The sequence below is a fragment of the Crotalus tigris genome, unplaced genomic scaffold, assembly GCF_016545835.1.
Source record: "Crotalus tigris isolate CLP2741 ecotype Arizona unplaced genomic scaffold, ASM1654583v1 scf7180000017639.5415321, whole genome shotgun sequence".
NCBI classification, from domain to species: Eukaryota; Metazoa; Chordata; class Lepidosauria; order Squamata; family Viperidae; genus Crotalus; species Crotalus tigris.
This window is the reverse complement of record NW_024096532.1, coordinates 1,367,071-1,386,895: the sequence shown is the minus strand read 5'-3', so window position 1 is coordinate 1,386,895 and position 19,825 is coordinate 1,367,071. Positions and strand designations below refer to the sequence as shown.

General features: G+C 40.3%; 2 protein-coding genes across 6 annotated transcripts; one reads left to right on the top strand and one right to left on the bottom strand.

Moving 5' to 3' along the window:
- Positions 1 to 209: 209 nt before the first annotated feature.
- On the bottom strand, positions 210 to 5,767 carry NDUFA3 (NADH:ubiquinone oxidoreductase subunit A3). The gene is made up of 4 exons (XM_039335046.1): positions 5,674 to 5,767; positions 3,085 to 3,159; positions 2,248 to 2,325; positions 210 to 414 (listed from the first exon to the last, which is right to left on the bottom strand). Exons 1-4 carry the CDS (start codon positions 5,687 to 5,689, stop codon positions 326 to 328), a joined length of 258 nt encoding a protein of 85 aa, XP_039190980.1. The 5' UTR covers positions 5,690 to 5,767; the 3' UTR covers positions 210 to 325.
- Positions 5,721 to 18,448, top strand: LOC120304462 (T-cell-interacting, activating receptor on myeloid cells protein 1-like). Of its 5 annotated transcripts, none has more exons than XM_039335040.1 (6): positions 5,752 to 5,857; positions 9,653 to 9,753; positions 10,926 to 11,210; positions 12,951 to 13,238; positions 14,401 to 14,661; positions 17,751 to 18,448. In XM_039335040.1, the coding sequence occupies exons 2-6, from the start codon at positions 9,717 to 9,719 to the stop codon at positions 17,879 to 17,881; spliced, it is 1,002 nt and encodes a 333-aa protein (XP_039190974.1). In that variant the 5' UTR covers positions 5,752 to 5,857; positions 9,653 to 9,716; the 3' UTR covers positions 17,882 to 18,448. The 5 variants fall into 5 exon arrangements, with proteins under 5 accessions (XP_039190977.1, XP_039190974.1, XP_039190978.1 ...); XM_039335042.1 differs by lacking the exon at positions 5,752 to 5,857 and adding an exon at positions 7,178 to 8,149; XM_039335043.1 differs by lacking the exon at positions 9,653 to 9,753 and having other exon boundaries at positions 5,721 to 5,857.
- Positions 18,449 to 19,825: the final 1,377 nt, after the last annotated feature.

The window sequence follows — 19,825 nt, the reverse complement described above, 5'->3', positions numbered from 1 at the left end:
AAAGGTTCGCCATCACTGGGATATGCAGTGGTATTAGACTCTTTAAAAAAAAAATCTCAGTTCCATTAGTTAAAAAAAACCCCATGTCTTCATTAAATCTCCTAAATAGAACTTTAACCATCTGATTTTATGAGAATAAGTATTCCAAAAACTCCAGGTTTTTTTCTCCCCTGATCTAAATTTCCAACCACAATGACAGAGAAGCCGGCTTTCAGATACAACAGGAAATTTATTGCCCCTGGGGAAAACACACATATACAACCAAGGCAGGGGAAACTTGTGGGGAGATCTGCCTCTTCAGTGGTAACTTTCACTCTGCTGATTCTCATTTCTTCAGCCACTCAAGCCGATCACCTTCCTTGTCACAGGGATGAGCGGGAATATCTGGCATATTACCATCATCTCGAACTGGGACTATGAGGAAAGGAAAAACATGAACATCAACCAAATGAGCATAGGTACTGTAAATGTCCAGCAGCAACACTTACAGAACTATATACTACAAGGCAGGACACGGAGCACTTGATTCAATGCCTGGATTCTCATACTAAACTATATTGATTTTGGCCTAGCATGGGGAACAAATCTTGCCTTTGTGCTCTGCTACCTGTGGGTAAATTAACTATATTAATCTATTCAGGCCTGATTTCACATCTAACATGCTAAGGCAAAATATATGTTGATCCAGATAATTGTAGTTCATTTAATCTCTGATTAAGTAAAAATCTGAATTCAGCATCATTGCATTAGATTTAATTCACTGACTTACCTACAACTAAATCAATACACTAAGCTATATCTTGTGGCTTATACATCATAAAGATTGAGATGCCCAAATGTTATCAGAAAACTATCCACTGCCAGCACAGAGAAACCTGAAAATAGTTTTCCCTCCATTTTTAATTTTTTTTTTCTGATGCCAATTCTCTGCCTGCCCAACCCAATAATTATTAAAGCAGAAAGAAAAATAGTTTAAATTGCTCTACAACATACCATCCTTATGTCTCCCTTCACATACAGGCATTCCCTGGGTTAATCATGGGATCCATTCCTAAGTCTATCTTTAACTCAAATACATAAGCCGGAACTTATGCTTATAGACAGGCTATCTATTACTAAAAATGTTCTCCTTCCTTGAGACGATGAAACGCTGAGGCCATGCAGTATTTTCATGAACCCTGAACACAGGCTGTATATTCATGAAAAAAGAATTCATGAAAAAAGAATAACAGAGTTGGAAGGGACCTTGGAGGTTTTCTAGTCCAACCACTTGCTCAGGCAGGAAACTGGCTTAAACCATTTCGGACAAATGGCTGTCCAGTCTCTTCTTAAAAACTTCCAGTGTTGGAGCATTCACAACTTCCAGAGGCAAGTCATTCCACTGATTAATTGTTCTAACTGTCAGGAAATTTCTCCTTAGTTCTAGGTTGCTTCTCTCCTTGGTTAGTTTCCATCCATTGTTTCTTGTCCTGCCTTCAAGTGCTTTGGAGAATAGCTTGACTGCCTCTTCTTTGTGTAAAACTCACCGCGTCACATGATGTGTCGTGACGTATCGTGACTTTTTTCGCACTGCCAGAGCTGGGGTTGGCGTGGCCTCTGCATGATGCAACTGGCCTGCGGGCCGACAGTTTGACACCCCTGCCTTAGATATTGGAATGCTACTATCATGTCATCTTTAGGTCCTTTTCATTAAAGTAGCCATACCCAATTCCAGCAACTGTTCTTCATAGTTTTAGCCTCCAGTCCCTAACCATCTGTGCTGCTCTTCTCTGGACTATTTCTAGAGTCTCAGCATCTTTTTTACATTGTGGCGACCAAAGCTGGATGCAATATTCCAAGTGTGGTCTTACCAAAGCATTATAAAATGGTATTAGCACTTCACGTGATCTTGATTCTATCCCTCTGTTACTGCAGCCTAAGACTGTTGGCTTTTTTGACAGCTGCAACACACTGCTGGCTCATATTTAAGTGATACCTATGAAAGCTTTGTGTGGCTTCAGTGATTTATCAGCTCAAGGAAGGAGAAGGTCATTTGCCATTTTTAGTAGCAGGCAGCTTGTTTTTAATTATGAGTTGTCTGCAACTTGGACACTTTACATCGAGGGACTGTCTGTAACTTTCTCCCCAAAAATGGTTCAGTCACATGCATCTGCGCAACATGTTACATATTAAAAATTGATGAAAATAACGTGCTGCTTCTTTGCTATCCCTAAAACTCCAAAACTGCTTTTAAAAATGTAGATGTACCTGGGTAGTTATATGGCATGTTCTCATTCATTAATGTGGAATAATGGGCATAGGGGCTCACCCATGGCAATGTTACAGCTGAAAAAATGAAAACAAAGATGTATGCCAGAAATACATTTAATATATATGACACATGCTGGCTATCCAGCAATATACAAAGCTATCATAAATGAATGAATAAATTTACTCAGAATGATTTACAATGGGAACTACAGACCCCTCCAGCAAGCTAAATTTGACCACTGGTCACAGAATTGACCCAAAACTAAGTCCCTGAGCATCATTCCTTGAAATGGTGGGGCAGACTTATAGTCCCACGATTCAGATATTTGCCAACATTCTCTAGAATGACTCACAGTGGTTTTCCAAGAATTTTCCAAACTGAAAGTGTCTGGAATTGAACTTGGGATTTTCTTCACACTAAGAAGTGCCTGTAACTGAGTCCCAGTCTGTTCCCCATATCAAAGTCAATCCTGTGCTAGAATTTGCCAAGGATTTGGAAAGGGACCAAGGTCAGAAATACTTGGAATGTAATCTTCAATGCAACATTCTTTTTTAAAGCTAATCCTCGCTCGGCTCAATGCCCCAATGTTAGGGCTGCCACAACCCTCCCTCCTAGTATCTCAAAGATAGTAAAAGTTAAAGAATAAAATGTCTATGGAGATTCTCAATCATCCAGGTCATGGTTGTCCCAAAGGTGCTTTTCCAAAGAGCAACTGGAATTTGTTTTTTTCCTTGAAAATGTTTCACTTCTCATCCAAGAAGCCTTTTGGAAAAGCACCTTTGGGTTTAAAAATAAAACATATTTGGATTTCAAGGAATATCAGTGTAACTCACCCACAACTGCAATGACAATGGAGCTTACAATCACTGGTTCCTTGCCCCATGCAGTTTTCATAAATGTTACCATTCCTGCGGGAAGAGGAAGAGGCATTTTTTGATGTACAGATTTGTTTTCCAGAGTAGCATCTGGAATTGTTTACTCAGGCTGATCTGGGCTAGGAATCCAAAGTGCCTTCCTAACTTTCAATTGATAATTAAGATAACAGCTATTAAGTCACTTCAAAACTTTTTTCACCTTTTCCAATTAACATTTCATTAAAAAAGTATAATGTGATGTCTTTTAATAGAACGTGTTAATCAAAAAGATTGCTACCAGACTCTTCCTGGGTTGTTGTTGGTTTTTTTTTTTTTTTTTTTTTGCTAACTTGAATACTTCGTTCTTCTACAATGTTTATCAATTTGAATAAATTTGTTTCCTCATAGCTACAGTTCTGCCTAAAACTGAAACTTTGCAGCCTTCTGAAATCAGATGGACATGATTTTCTCCATCTTTTTAAAACAGCCAGCCTGTTGTTACACAACTATTTGAAAAACTTTGTTTTATTACACAGGTTTTTGTTAGATTTTGCTTTTTTCCCTGGTTTTTTTTTAATAGGCAGCTTGCTTTTGGTTTGGATCTGTTCTGACACTGTGAACATTGTTAATGGAAACTGACATCTAAGTATTTTAAATATATGAAAGTACAGGTAGTTTTTGACTTACAAGCATAATTGACCCCAAAATTTCTGTTGCTAAGTGAGGCAGTTGTTGAGTTTTGCCCCATTTTACAACCTTTATTGCCACACTTGTTAAGTGAATCACTGCAGTTGTTAAGTTAGTAACATGGTTGTTGAGTGAATCTGGCTTCCCCATTTACTTTGTCAGAAGATCACAAAAGATGATCACATGATCCTGGGACACTGCAATCATCAGAAATACGAGGCAAGCATTTGAATTGTGATTATGTGGCCATGGGGATGCTACAATGATCATAAGTGTGGGAAATGGTCATAACTAACATTTTTCAGTGCCACTGTAATTCTGAATGGCCACTAAACAAACTGTTGTAAGTTGAGGACTATGTAAATGTATCTTGCATAATTTTAGAAATAGCTTTCATAGAGGAGTATTTTTAAATTAAAGTATCTATGGCTGCAAAGTCTGGGAAGGATTTTGGAGCAACAGCAGATTGTGGCATGAGATTTATCAGGAATAGGAAAGAGAGGAAAAGAGAGTTAGTGGATTGTCAGGGGTGGGTAGGTGTTGAAATTGCAGCACATGTGGATCCAAGCCCAGATCCACCTTTCACATCGGCACCTAGCTTGCCTATATTCTTAAATTGGGGTGGAATTATTTATTCCTTTATATCCCATCTTTATTATTTTCACAAATAATCCAAGTGGAGAACATATCTAACACACTTTCCTCCTCCTATTTCCCCCACAATAACAGTCCTGTGAAGTGAGTTGGGCTGAGAGAGAATGACTGGCCCAAGGTCACCCAGTTAGATGGCTAAGGTGGAACTTGAACTCATGGCCTCTTGCTTTCTAGCCTGATACCTTAACCACTAGACCGAACTGGCTAATTCCCAATCATTTGCAAGCTTCATCAAATGACTTTTCTGCCCCTCAGAAGAAAGCTTGAAATGGATTTATGGGGGGAAACAGTGACAAGATCTACCCAGCAATTGCTTGACTTATAATTTCTTCCAGGCTTGCCTTTGGCAGCAGGTACCCTCAGTGTTGCATTTTAGGCCTCTGTCAACCTTGGAAGTCCAAAGGAACTGGTAGAGATAGGCCTCACTTACTGACAAACCACAATCCTAGCATACCCTGTAGAGGAGTCCTAAAAAGAAAGGCGATGGACTGAATACAGGTAATCCTCAACTTACAACCTCAACTGAGACTGAAATTTCTGTTGCTAAGTGAGACAGTTAAGTGAATTTTGCTCCTATTTTACACCCCTTCTTGCTACAGTTGTTAGTGAATCTGGCTTCCCCATGGACTTTGCTTGTGGGAAGGTCACAAAAGGGGATCACATGATCCTGGGCCATCACAACTGTCAAAATATGAGTCAATCACCAAGCATCTGAATTTTAATCACATGACTAGGGAAATGCTGCAGCGGTCATAAGTGTGAGAAATGGTCGTAAGTCACTTTGTTTTAGTGCCATTGTAACTTTGAATGGTCACTAAATGAACTGTTAGAAATCAAGGACTACCTATACTACGCTTTGCAGGAAAAAAGGCAGGATTTAAATGTAATGAATGAACCCCCCCCCCTTGCCATCATCGTTCACAGATACGTGACATTTGAACACCCTCTACAGCAGGGGTCTGCAACCTTGACAATTTTAAGACCTGTGGACTTCAGCTCCCAGAATTCTGAAGTCCACAAGTCTTAAAGTTGTCAAGGTTGCAGACCCCTGCTCTACAGTACCTACGGAATCTTCATCGTCCTTCCACCCTCCTCCTCCTCTTCCCCTGTCTTTCCAGCCTCGCCCACGATTGCACCCCTAGAAACCATCGACAACAAAAGCCCGTCATATACACCCATCCATCTCCCAAGGTCCTCCCACCCGCGGCAAAGTCTTCTCGAACTTACTGCTGAAGGTAGACATCTTGTAATCAAGGGGAACGGAGCCCGCCGGCCTTCTGGGAAGTGTAGTTTTGTCGCGTTCTTCCTCCCTCTCTCGGATTGGTTGGCGAAGACTCTATTGCACTGTACGAAAGCTGTGCCCGCCTCTGTTTTCATATTTCACCGATGTGTGTCCGTTTTCGTGTGTCAGGTATTATACACCGCGTTTTTCCCCGGAGAGGATAAAGAATTTTTTATAATTATGTGTATAAATAATTATTTTTTCCAATATCTTACGTCCATCCCAAGACAATTGCTAGAAAATCGCTTGCTCTGACATCATTTGCAATCCGAATATAGAGACAAATATGGGTTTCGGGGTATGTGTGACTTTTAAGAGTTTCGTCTCGTTTCTTGTTGCCTGGGTTGCAAAGTAAAATATCCACATTTACACCATGCGGGACGTGCTTAAAGTGCTCGTTGCTATCCGTTTCTCGATTGAGAAACAATATCCGTGTGAACGTGGTTTGCAAACGGGTAGAATTAACTGGGAATGGAATGGTGCAGAGAATGCAAATATTTTCTTTTCGGACAACTACTCAGTCTCTTTTATTTTATAAAGTTCTGCAAGCTTGGATTCAAATTCCCCCTCCCTTTGGATTTTGGCATGTCAAATCTTCAAGGTAGTTCAACCTACAGTAAGGAAAGTTTCTGTCCAAAACTTACATACAATTACATCAAAATCACGTTCTTATATGCTAAGCCATGATGCATTTTAATTATTATTGCATAAACTATAATTTGTTGGACTCAGCTAAGCCCAAACTAAACTTGTAATAATTATACATATGTACAGTATGTAAGGGGAAAATATGTCTTTAATAATGCTAATACCCATAGATAGTAAACATAATTGATCACAATGATTTGCAGATAAAAATGCAAAATTTATACAATCATTTTCAAATCCTAACACAATATGTATAAATATGAATGCAAAATTAATTATTTACACTGTTAGATCCCAGACAACTCCGCAGAAAAATGACTAATTTAACCATCCTTTTTTCCTACTGAATCATCAGGGTCTTTCCCAATCCTGAGTGTAGGACATTTTCAGCATTGCTTGATCTTGACCACAAGACTCCTGTTTTTGAGAAGGAAAAAAAAATAGTTCCCCTTTGAAGTATGCAGGCTACAGGCTAAAAATGTTGAGTTTTGTGGAGCTGTAGAGCAGTGGTTCTCTACCTGTGGGTCGGGACCCCATTTGGGGTCGAACGACCATTTCACGGGAGTCGCCAAACAACGCAGTCTGCCACTTTCCCCCCCTTTTCCTTAGCTGTGCTACTCCCTTTTATTCTATTGGCTTTTGAAAGCCAATAGAATAGACTCTCTTGAATAGAGTCTAATTCTGTTGGCTTTCAAAAGCCAATAGGAATTGTCCAGGCTGTCTCTGCCCTGCTGAGCCCACCAAAAGTCCCATTCTGCAAATGGTGCCGCACCAGTTGAGTAGTCCTTGACTTAAGACCGGTTGAGTAGTCCTCGACTTACGACCGGTTGGGGGCTGTGGCATTAAAAAGGTTGAGAACCACTGCTGTAGAGTGTGTTGACAGTGACCTCCCCTTATAATTTCCTTCCATACTGAGAAGTAGAAATTCAGGGAAGATAGGCGGGGCAGGGCAGGCAAAGCAGGGCAGGGCGGGCAGGGCAGGACAGGGCAGAGCAGGCAGGCTCAACATCAAATGCTGTTTAGTCAAATAAAAACATATCAGTTCTCCCCTTTAAAAATCCAGATAATCAATAGATGGCAGCAAAGAGTGAAAGGTTTCTTTATTTTGGTGGAGCCATCTGGTGGCTATCTAGTTTTTTGCTGCACATGTCTGTTCTAAGAAGAGGTATCTCTTCAGTGAACCTCACTTCCGTAACCACCTCTTATTTCTTGAAAAGAGAAAAGACACCAAAGCTGGAGTGCCAGACAATGCTTTCTAAGCATGTGACTAAAGTTTGGATAATTCTCTAGATTAACTGAATTCCTACTGCTGGCTCTAAATCATAGTTTGATTAACTGGCATTTAGGCTATTGAGAGTCAGATGGCATACAAGTTTAATAAATTATCTGTTCACAATAATAGGAGGTCATAGCTACCAGTTCTTTTGCTGGTGTTGCCCCTCATATACGTTGAATTCTTCTCAAGAACCTAGGATGTCATAAGATATCAGCGTAGCACTTGTATGGATTCATGAAGTGTGGCCTTTTACAATTGACAGAAATGTTTTCAATGTGCAGATTTTCTAAGTGCCACCCAATATTTGGGATGGGATGGGATGGGATGGGATGAGATGGGATGGAATGGAATCTGGAAGAGACCTTGGAGGTCCAGTATGCCAGTAACCACTGGGACCACCACAGCCAATTTAGACCATAACCTTTGAACTTTGATTTTCAGATCTTGATATTTCGTGATCGTCTCCAATTCTTTGTCTTCTATTCTACTATCTCCTGGTATTGCCACAATAATTATCCACACTTTCTTCTTTCAAACCAGTTAAATCTGGTGTGTTATGTGCCAAGAATTTAGTGGTTTGTACTCAGAAATTCCACAATATTTTAACCTGCTCATTTTCTATTTTTCAACTCTGTGTTCACACCAATTTTTCATTACTGGCACAGGATAATTTTTACAGATGTTCCAGTGAATCATTTTGGCAGCTGTGCTATATCATTCTTTATAATCTGTTGTGTGATCTTTTTGAATAAGTTACTGTTTTTTCTGCCATTTTGCACAATCTGTATTTTGAATCATTTGATAATTTTTCATTATTATTATTATTGGGCTAGGCACACTAGCAACTTGCAGTGTAAATAGCTGAATTATAAACTATGGTTTGCATACCACAATAGATGACTTCACACAACATGGTGGCTATGCTTACACAATATACTAATTCAAAATATGATTTGCTCATTTATTTTATTTTTTTATTTGTATTCTGCCTTTATTTTTTTCCAAATAACTCAAGGTAGCAAACATATCTAATATTTCTTCCTCCTCCTATTTCCCCCACAACAACAACCCTGGGAGGTGGATTGGGCTGAGAGAGATATTGGCTAGCCTAAAGTCACCCAGCTGGCTTTCATGGCTATGGCAGGATTTGAATTCACAGTCTCCCATTTTCTAGCCTGGTGCCTTAACATTAGACCAGGGGTAGGCAATCTTGGCTCTTTTATGACTTATGGACTTCAACTCCCAGAATTCCTGAGCCAGCCATGCTGAGAGGAAAGGGAAAGGTTTCCAAGCTGAACCATGCTGGTTCAGGAATTCTGGGAGTTGAAGTCCACTAGTCATAAAAGAGCCGCGGTTGCCTACCCCTGCATTAGACCAAACTGGCTCTCAGTTTGTGATTAAGGGTGTTCTGTGAATCTAGCAGACATGGTTTGCAAGCGTTGTGCTAAACTACTTAGCGTAACAATTGTGTTGTACACAAAACATAAGTCCAAACGTGATTTACTATACTTATTTTTGGCATGTCTGAATATAAGGCACCATGGTTTATAAACCCAGTAATAGCTTAACAATGTATGAACAGTGGTGGGATTCAACTATGTGAACAACTGGTTCTCTGGGTTGATGCTGTTTCCGGAAGTCCATTCTGGGCCTGGGCAACAAAAAATTAGCTACTGGTTCTGCCAAAGTGATGCAAACCAGTTGAATCCCACCACTGTGTATAAACAAATCCAGTAAGGATGATTTGGTCACCCAAAGTAAAATAAACCATCAGTCAGTATACAGTATAAATGTACCGTAGCCATTATCGAGATACCATTTTTGTCAAATTTTCCTGCTCCCCTTAAAAGAAAGCTTCTGAAGCTCATTTCAAAGTAATTGAGCCGCTCAAATCAGAATTCGTTTATTCTTCCATTAATGAAAAAATATTTTTTTTCCTCTTATACTTCTCTTCCTAACCATCATGACTGATGATCTATCACTGTTTCCTGGGAGGGAAGAATCACATTCATCAGAGCCTTGAGCCCTTTTTCTCCTCACTTACAGCCTGCATCTGCTCTAAAGATGCCTGTTACGCTCCCTTTCCTGCTCCTTACAATCTGTGAGTATTGGTGGTTAGGATTCCTGAGATTCTATAACTTTTCATCCTGGCAATGGCTCTTCTAGAGATAGAGCCAGACCTATCATTGAGGGACGAAGGGGCTCCTGGCCAGAGTAACCTGATTAGGGGTGATACAAAAAGGGAGAAAATGAATAATTATTCATTAATTTATATTACAGCTTTTTAACTGCTGAAAAGTAAAGAAAGACTTGCTTGCTTGTTTGCCTTCAAAAACCTTCAGTTTTAACTCCTGGGACTGCCTGGACAAGTCCCTGCAATTTTCTTAGAAAGATTTTGGAAGTAGTTTGCCATTGCCTCCTTCCTAGAGCTCAGAGTGAGTGACTGGCCAAAGATCACCTAGCTGGCTTTGTGTATTAGATGGAACTAGAACTCACAGACTCCTGGTTTCTACCCTGGTGCCTTCACCACTATATCCAAGTGGATCTTGGGGTTTTCTACTGGGCATAACTTGTGGGGAAGGATGGGACTTGGTATTGCATTTGAGGCAGGATTGCATGTGAATCTGGCCCTTTTCTAAGGGATTGAAGTGATGCATGAATCCAGTCAATTTCAGCAGATTCTGGACTATAAAATAAATAATGGCTTAGTATGACACCAAACCAGAGTTTTGTATGTCTGTCAGTCTTCTCCAATACAACGCTTTCTGGGACTGAAATATTTCAAGTTCCAGAAGTTACAATGCAACATATCTGAGTTCAGGTATGCAAAAATCTAAATGACCACTAGAAGGCAACAAAAAGATGTTCAATTAATCTTCTGCTGCCATCTGATGGTTGTCTCCATTTTTGTAGCCCAGACTGATAGCTGTAATCATTGGCTTTTGAAGAAACTGTTGAGTTTTGGATTCAAATTTTGTTCTTGTGATCCCCAACAGTTATCAACCCAGGTTTGGAGAAGACAGGACACCAAATAAAATAGTGATGCATTCATCTTCATTCCCTCTTACCTATAGGTTTATTTTTTGTACCAATGTAGACTCTCTTTGGCTGGCATTATGCATCATCTTATAACTTGGTTTACCTAATCATGGTTGACTGAGTAACCTTCAATTCAAATGATTTACAGTATGCATTAACCCAAAATCAAACAAATCACATTTGGCTTGGCATGTTTGGTGATCCAAACCGCCCCCCTTCTGTCTCTTTTTCTAGCTCTGCCGAAACCATCCATTGTATGGCACCAAGCTCAAGATGCGATGGGAAAGCACCAGCTTCAGTGCTCTGCCCAAGAGGAATATGCAGGCAGCTGGTTCTCCTTATACATGGGAGACAGCCAGAAGCCAGTAGCTCAAAAGAAAGCTTTGCCAACAGAGTCCAGTGCCATCTTTGAGGTCCATGAGGTGGGCTCAGATGAGCAATTCCACTGTAGCTATGAAATCTGGGAGGCAGGGAAGGCAATCCGCTCTCCACTTAGCCAGCCAGCAAACTTCACAGAAGGTGAGTATTAAGCTGAATCTCTCTCTCTCTCTCTCTCTCTCTCTCTCTCTCTCTCTCTCTCTCTCTCCATCCATCCATCCATCCATCCATCCAACCTTTCTGTTTGGCTACTTAATGAGAAGAGAGGACTCACTGGAAAAGATCCTGAGGTTGGGAAAGAAGGAAGGCAAAAGAAGAAGGAAATGGTAGAGGATGAGGTGGTTGGATAGTGTGATTGATACAATGAACATGAAATTGGGCAAAATCTGGGAGAGAGTGGAGGGGGAGACCCTGTCATGCGGTGCTCCATGGGGTCATGAAGAGTCTGACATGACTTAGTGATTGAACAACAATAACCATCCTTCATCCATCCCTCTGTCCATTCATCCCCTTCTTGCTTCATCCTGTTATCCATCCATCCCTTCAACCCTCCCTCCATCTATCCATTCTATTATCCATCCCTCCTTCTATCCATCCATTCTATTCTATTATCCATCCATTTTTCTGTCTGTTCATTCTATCATCCATCCATCCATCCTATTATCCCTCCTTCCATCTATCCATGTGACCATGGGGATGCTGCAGTGGTCGCAAATGTGAAAAATAGTCATGTCACTTTTTTCAGTGCCATTGAAACTTTTAACTACACAAATGGCTATAGGTCAAGAACTACCGGTACCTGTATATCTTATAGTTCTCCAGTGCAGAAAGCTGAAAATTGATTTTTATGAGCCTCATTTTATGTGCTATTCTCTTCAATTTAAGGTAATTTAGCTCCAAGCTAAAAAAAAAGAAAAAAGAAGAATTGCATCCTTTTTTTATTTTGAAAAGCAACACTACATTTCAATCCTAACTAAGCATGTGTTGTTTGAAATATGTACACACCGGTCAAATGTCAACCCTGCTCCAAACTGAGGCAGGATAGAAGAGCACCCAGAGCTATGGAAGGAAGAATGACATTCACTTTGTAAAAATCCTTCAATTCCCATCATCCTCAGCCAGTCCAGCTAAAAGATAGCTTGGCTAGGAATGCTGACTTCTAACTATAGATATAAAAACTTGGTTTTTATCTACGTTTTTTAAAAAAAAAAAAACCCAGAAAAACCCACCTTTTATTTAAATTAGAAAAGCTTGCTTCCAATGAAACAGTTCTAGCTGCTGTTCTGAAAGGAAATATATTGTTTTTCATTCCTCCCTGCCTGGGGTGCTGGCATATTCCAGGCAGAGATTAATTTTTATTATGTTTTGTTTCCTTTGCTGCTCTGGAACAATGTTTCCCAACCTTAGCAGTTTTAGGAGTTGAAATCTATAGATCTTAAAATTGCTGAGGTTCAAAAATATTGCTCTAAAGCAGGGGTCCCCAACCCCCAGTCCGTGGACCAGTACCGGACCGTGGCATGCCAGCAACCGGTCCACACAAACAAGCAAAGCCTCATCCATGAGATGCAGGCAGCACACAAAACCACACTCTCTCCGGTCCATGGAAATACTTCTCTCCATGGAACCGGTCCCTGGTGCTCAAAAGGTTGGGAACCTCTGCTCTAGAGCAGGAGTGTCCAACCATGGCAATTTTAAGACTTGTAGACTTCAACTCCCAGAATTGGAATTCTGGAAGTTGAAGTCCACAAGTGTTAAAGTTGCCAAAGTTGGTAAACCCTGCAATAAATAGAGAGGGAAGAGCAAATACATTACAATAACCATCATCACTCTAATTAACTTGGTTAGTCCTGAAGCTGAATGTAAAACTTTTGTCTCCTCTAGTGCATTACCCGAAGCCCTCAATTGCTGCGAGTCCCAGCACAGAAATCTCAGTGGGACAGGACTGGACGCTCCGTTGTTGGGCTCCCTTTTCAGGTGTCAGCTTCGTTTTCTACCAGGCCAGGGACTTCCGGTATGAGGTCACTCCTCGAGGGGATTCCAACATGGCTGAATTCTCCCTGGAGAATGTCACAGGGGCTGATGAAGGACGGTACACGTGCTACTACCACAGCCTCACCGATCCTGTCATCTGGTCCAATGCCAGCAGCCCAGTGGTGCTGAAAATCCTGGGTGAGGAAAGATGAGGAGGTGGCATCTTGCCAAAATTAAAGCACATGGATGTTTTCCTGAATTGTACAATGAATGGGGAATGTTGGCTCCATGTTGGGATTGACTGAGACTGAGTTTGGTGTAGTGGTTAAAAGCACCAGGCCAGAAACTAGAGACTGTGAATTCTAGTCCTGACTTAGGTGTGAAACCTGGCTGAGTGTCTTTGGGCAAGTTACCAGGAGACTGTGAGTTCTAGTCTCACCTTAGGCATGAAATCTAAAGGCGACTTTGGACCAATCACCAGGAACTTGTGAGTTCTAGTCCTGCCTTAGAAACAAAACTGAGTATTTTGGGATCAGTTCTTCTCTTTCAGCTCCAGAAAGAAGAAGGCGAGGTGGGGGGGAAACATCACTTCTGAATATCTTGTGTCAAAACTGAATTTAAAGGCATATTCGGATATGATTAAAATGGCTGATTTTATCCTGATCTTCCAGCTGGAATTTGTGGGTTTACTCTTTTAGTTATTTAATACTGTATACGATTGCCATTTCCTGTTAGATCTTTTGTTTGAAGTAAGGAAAGGTGGCACAAGAAGGGAAAATACTAGATTAGTCATAATTTAATTCCTGTACTATTATCTCTCTTATACATACACACACAACACATGAATATACACGAAATTTATTTCAGAGAGCTGTTTGTTTTCTTTCTTTCTTGGTCCTTTCATTTGTTCCTTTGTGTGAAAAAAATACATGGAACAATTCCTGTCTGGACACCTTGCATTATCAGAAATTCCAGTAATCTTTGCAGGAATGACTATAAATCAATAAAAATGTCTAGCTTTTGTTTGTGAAATATGGTCTGGAGACTAGAAAAGGGTAATGAAAAGAAAGCTGAGACACCCCCTGAGTTCTTCCTTACCAGCTGAGGGGGACAAAATAATAATAATAATAACAACAACCACAGCAACAGCAACAATAATAATGTTGGAAGGGATCTTGGAGGTCATCTAGTCCAACCCCCTGCTCAGGCAGGAAACCCTATACTATTTCAGATGGCAGCCACAACTTTGCAATCAAAACCCCATCCTTATGTTGATTATTTTGACCTCTTCCCTGCAGACTCTCTTGCTTACTATTTTATTGCCTAGTTTTATTACAAAATTATTGATTTTTTTTTTCAGGTGTGTCTGATGTTAGCAGATATCAAGAGGTGTTGGTTGACTCTGCAGGGAGGTATCGAGTGAATTGTTCAATGCCCTCCGTAACTGGGGGCTGGTTCTATCTGTATATTGATGGGGAGTTCTTTGCTGAAACCAGAGCATGGCAAAATGGGACAAGCGCCAGCTTCGGCCTCACAGAAGATGCCCTCAGCAACCTCAAGGGCAAGCTGAGCTGCCAGTTTGGGGAAAACCAACTCAACGATACCATAAGGCGGACACAAGGTGAGCCCAGAGGGAATGAGGGCAGGAGAGACTGAGAGGGAGTGGTGGTGGTGGTGATGTACCATCCAGGTAAATGACTGTTTGCAAAGTTTTCATCTTGAGAAGCTCACAGTCTAACCCAGGCTTAGGCAACCTTAGCTGTTTTATGACTCGTGGACTTCAACTCCCAGAATTCCTGAGCCAGCATGGCTGGCTCAAGAATTCTGGGAGTTGAAGTCCACGAGTCATAAAAGAACCAAGGTTGCCTACCCCTGGTCTAATCTTTGAAGAAAGTTCCATGGTTATACAGGAAGTGTGGGTCCTTGGTGTTCTCTGAGCTTGGTTGTTTTTTTGCAGATTTTTTACTACCCAACTAGATAACATCATTACTGCAAATCCCACTCCCTTCTGGCGCTGGTGATGTTATCTAGTTGGGTAATGAAACTTCTGCAAGAAAACAACCAAGCTCAACGTACATCATAGCTACAAATATTCTCTTCTCTTGATTACATAGGAAAGTATAGCAGTGCCTGTTTGAGGGAAACAGCCGTGGGGTCTTTCCCCATTCCTGAATTGAGGTAGTACCCAACCACCCTTGAATCAGCAGGAAACTCTTGTCATCATGGCCTTGCTTCCCACCTTGCTGGAGTCTATTCTGCAACTCTTCCCAGTGTCCATGAGTGATGCTTTCTTGAATTTGCATATGTAAGGAGAGTTAAGGAAAGGAATAGGCTGATCCTCCAGCTTTGCATCCCAGCCCCTCTCTGGATGCACAGGGTCTAGATTACAAAGAGGATGACTTTGAAAGAAAGGGGGAAGATCTGTTACCAAAACAACTAATAAGGAAAATCCAAATGGTGGGGGAGGATTATAAAAGTGTTTTAGACATCATCCCCCTAATTCACATGACTGTAAAAGTTAGGAGGGGAAGCATATCAGACTTACAAGACTATGTTGTTATAATCAATTTAAATAAAAGTAGTTTTTAATCTTTCTATAGAGTCTACAGATAGCCCTTGACTTATGACTAGTCTCTTAGCAACCATGCAACATGATAATGGAGCCCCCAAAAGCTACTTACAACCTGGAATCAAAGTTCCGATATTTGGGTCCCCACTGCTGTTATATGCCTGCATTTTGTGTGCTTGGCAGGTGACCCACATTTATGGCTGTTTGCAGCATCCTTTAGTTACATGATCATGATTTATATTTTTTGCTGAAACTAGCATTTTTTTCCCCGATTTCTGGCAAAAGAATGTCCCCTAGTGAGCCATGGGTTTGCTTAACAACCTCAGCGTTCACTTAACAACTGCCACATTCAATTTACAACTGCCACAATCTCCTAACCTCTGTCAAAAAAAAAGTTGTAAAATTGGTCAGGGTTACCTGCTTTGGTGACCCGCTTTAGAATAATCACAAATTAGCAATGAAATTGTGAACTGTTTGTATTTCTTGATCTGGTCTGTTCACACAGAAAGACATTTGATATCCTGTAGGGATCTCATTGGGTGGCAGTGGAGAAAATGGGAAATGGGGGGCGGGGGTGGAGGCTGCAGGGCCAAGGGCCCACTTATATTAAATATAACTATGGTACAATTTCAGCTTTGAACAAAGTTTATATTCTCCGCTCCTGACCATCTACAGGTAGTCCTCAAGTTACAACCATTATTGAGCCCAAAATTCCCTTTGCTAAGGAAGACCATTATTAAGTGAATTTTGCCCCGTTTTATGAACTTGCTTGCCACGTTTGTTAAGTGAATCATTGCAGTTGTTAAGTTAGTGACATGGTTGTTAAGTGAATCTGGCTTCTCCTCTGACTTTGCTTATCAGAAAGTTACAAAGGGTGATCATATGAGCCTGGGACACTGCAACCGTCATAAATACATGTCAGTTGCCAAGTGTCTAAATTTTGATCATGTGACCATGGGGATGCTGCAACAGGCATACATGTGAAAACTGGTCATTTTTTCAGTCTTTTTGTAACTTTAAATGGGTTGCGGGTTGAAGTCCACTACCTTAAAATTGCCATGGTTGAGAAACGCTGTATTAGACACTGTGATAGGATATCCCTCAAGAGATTTATATGACTCCCATCTTGCCTCTGTTTAAATGAAATCAAACAACTTTTCCCAGATCTTGGCCTAGAGTAGACAGTGAGATGTGCATTTTAATGGCCTCTCTGTGTGTGTGTTCTTTTTCCAGACATTTATTGTGTAGGATCTCTGTAGTCTTCTATTTTTAACTGTCTTGAGTTGTATGCTGTCCAGTGTCAGGATGGAATCAGGCAGCCTATAAATTAAATAAACAAACTGACGTGGAAAGCATCCTCTGGATTTGCATATCATACTAAATCGTAACATAGGTTGTTTGGTTTTATCTTAGTAAGTTCTATGAATCAAACCAATGTGGTTTCGTGCAATGAGTACGTCATCAACAGACACATAAACATAAATGACATCTACATACTGTAGAAATGCTAACAAGGGAACAAAAAATACTAAAACATTTCCCCACCAACAGTCAACACTCAGATGAGCATAGATTTATACCCAGATTAACATCAGATCAAAAATCCAGAAGTAAACAATACCCCATTCAAGGAACTGCCAAACAACCTAACAATAAGCAGCACAACCAAGGTCACTCTCACCAATACTGACAGGGCAAACCACTCAAATATAAATTGAGAACAATTTCTTACTAGCACTGATGATGCTACCTAGTTTGGATAATGAAATGTCTGCAAGAAAACAGCCAAGCTCAGAGAGTGTCAAGGATCCCTCATGAGTATGTCAAGGCAGCCAGCTGTTTGTTCAACAGTTATAGTTAAGCACATCATGGCAGTGATTTAATTTCAGTTATGACTAAACTACAAAAGTTTGAAGGATCAGTTACAATTCCACTGTTCCTTCTAGGGAAGATTTAATCAGTTGTGCTTAAGCCAGCCAGAACAAAATTTAAATAACAGTCTTATAATTAAACCATTAAAGCTCAGCCATTAAAAACTCATCAAATGCAAACATGTCATTAAGAAAGTCAGACTGCATAATGAAGATTTATTGTGGAAGTGCTTTCTTTTTTTACAGTATATATATATTTTTCCTTTAAAGAGTCACTTCTGCCGAGCCCTGATTTCACTGCAGCCAATTCTGTACGGCTCGGCCTCGGGTTCACTATCCTCGTGGCAGCCGTGGCTTTTGTGGCTGATGCGCTTTGGACTGAGAGGTCTCGGGAGAACTGAGCCAGGCAAAAGCTTCTGAATCCATGAGATATGTGGGGTCACGCAAAAGCATGGCTTGAAACGGTCTTTTCTGGTGGCTGCATCCAACGAGAAGGATAACGGTCAAGACAGCTGAAAGCTTCCTGTGCAGATTGAAGCTTTCATTACTCAAAACATTGATCAGAAAGTCTTATCGAACTTTGAGAAGTGGTTGCAAATCCCTTCCTTTAGCACCGTTGAAACTTGGAACAGCCCCTGAATGAATGGTCTTGAGGAGTCTATCTGTGTCATAAAAACAATATCACTGAATGACCTTTATGTCATTTCAACAAATTACCTTTAGTAATTTCCATCCACTTTTCATGTTAAAAGGAATACTTTGGGAGATTTTCTAATGTATTTTAGCACATGTGGCAATCTTTAAGTCAATTTAAATTGAACTGTCCTGTGGTGATGGGTAATGGATTCGTGTGTCATTGCCCCCCCCAAAAAACTGCTTTTATCCAATTTGAGATAATTTACCCAGATTTAGAAGTACTGCTCTAGAAGCTGGTCTTCATATCTGCAATAAAAGCTGCTTTTATTTTACTTATGTGTTTGTCTTTGTCTTATGGAAGGTTGGAGGTAGATTGGACATTTATAGAGAGAATTATTGTAGTTACCAGAATATTGTTAGAGCAGTCCTCAATTTACTCACTTACTTTTCAGTAGCTGAAGTTGAAACAGGAATTTTATTCAACTCTTGTTAAAAAACATGGAAGGCAGACTCATAAAATAAGTAAGAAAATTAAAGTACCACTAATATTTCTCCCAGTGTAATCATTTCAGCAAATCAGTACATAGAATCTCACCAAGGGGCTGGGAGTAGAAACAAGTAGCATCCCCATTGGCCATCACAGCTTGGAATTCTGGGATTTGCTGTCCAACCCTCTATAGCAGGGTTCTTTAAACTTGGACCTTTTATGACTTGTGGACTTCAACTTCTAGAATTCCTCAGCCAGCAATGCTGGCTGAGGAATTCTGGGAGTTGAAGTCCACAAATCATAAAAAGGCCAAGTTTGAAGACTCTTGCTCTCTAGAGATTCCCATTTCCTATATACCATAGATAGTGTGTGCTTATACCTGCTGCCTGTATCTGGAAATACAAGCTAAAACTGAAGTCTCATAGGGAAAAGTTTCAGCATTAAAAAGCTGGGAAGATAAAGTGTGGTGTCTGACAAATCCACAAATCCCATGTCCCATTTTTTTTTTCACTACTGTTAGATGCTTCAGAACTGGTTTCACTGGTTTAATTAATAAGTAATTCACTGGTTTAATAAGTAATTCAATAAGTAACAAAACTCATCTGAATTCCTCTATTACCAGCAAGACCTGACTTGGTGTAAATTGCTATTTCGAAACCTAAGTAGCTGTTCCTGTGACTGGTGGAAGAAACTGAGTTCTTGGATAGAGACCTCTCACATTGAAAATGATGGGCATGTGGATGTCCACAGGATGTGTGTGTCTGTGAAGATGGTAGCAATGTGCAATCAAGCCTTGCCATGTTTTTCTTATGCCACAAGGCATATAAAAAAAAAGAGGCAGGGCTCCAGTTGTATGGCTACTGCCACCATCTTGACTTTTTTGACCTCCTTTTAGATACCCATGGATTGTACATCATTTCCACAATAGTATCACAATGCCCTATGACATCATTTGCCTCATTGCTTATTTGCCTTATTTGTATACTTCTGTCCCGATTCACAAATTATGCTACCCTTAACATATTATTCTTTTGCTTTTAGCTTAGCAAATCGTAAAATTGAGACCATGGTGGTTTATAAACCATTATATATAATTGCCAGATAATTATTTAACACTAAACAAGTCATGGCTTAGTACAAGCCAATATAAGAAAAAAAGAACACAAGGTCCATATTTTAAATAGACAAGAAATTAAATACCAGCTGTCCATCCTTTTTGTTA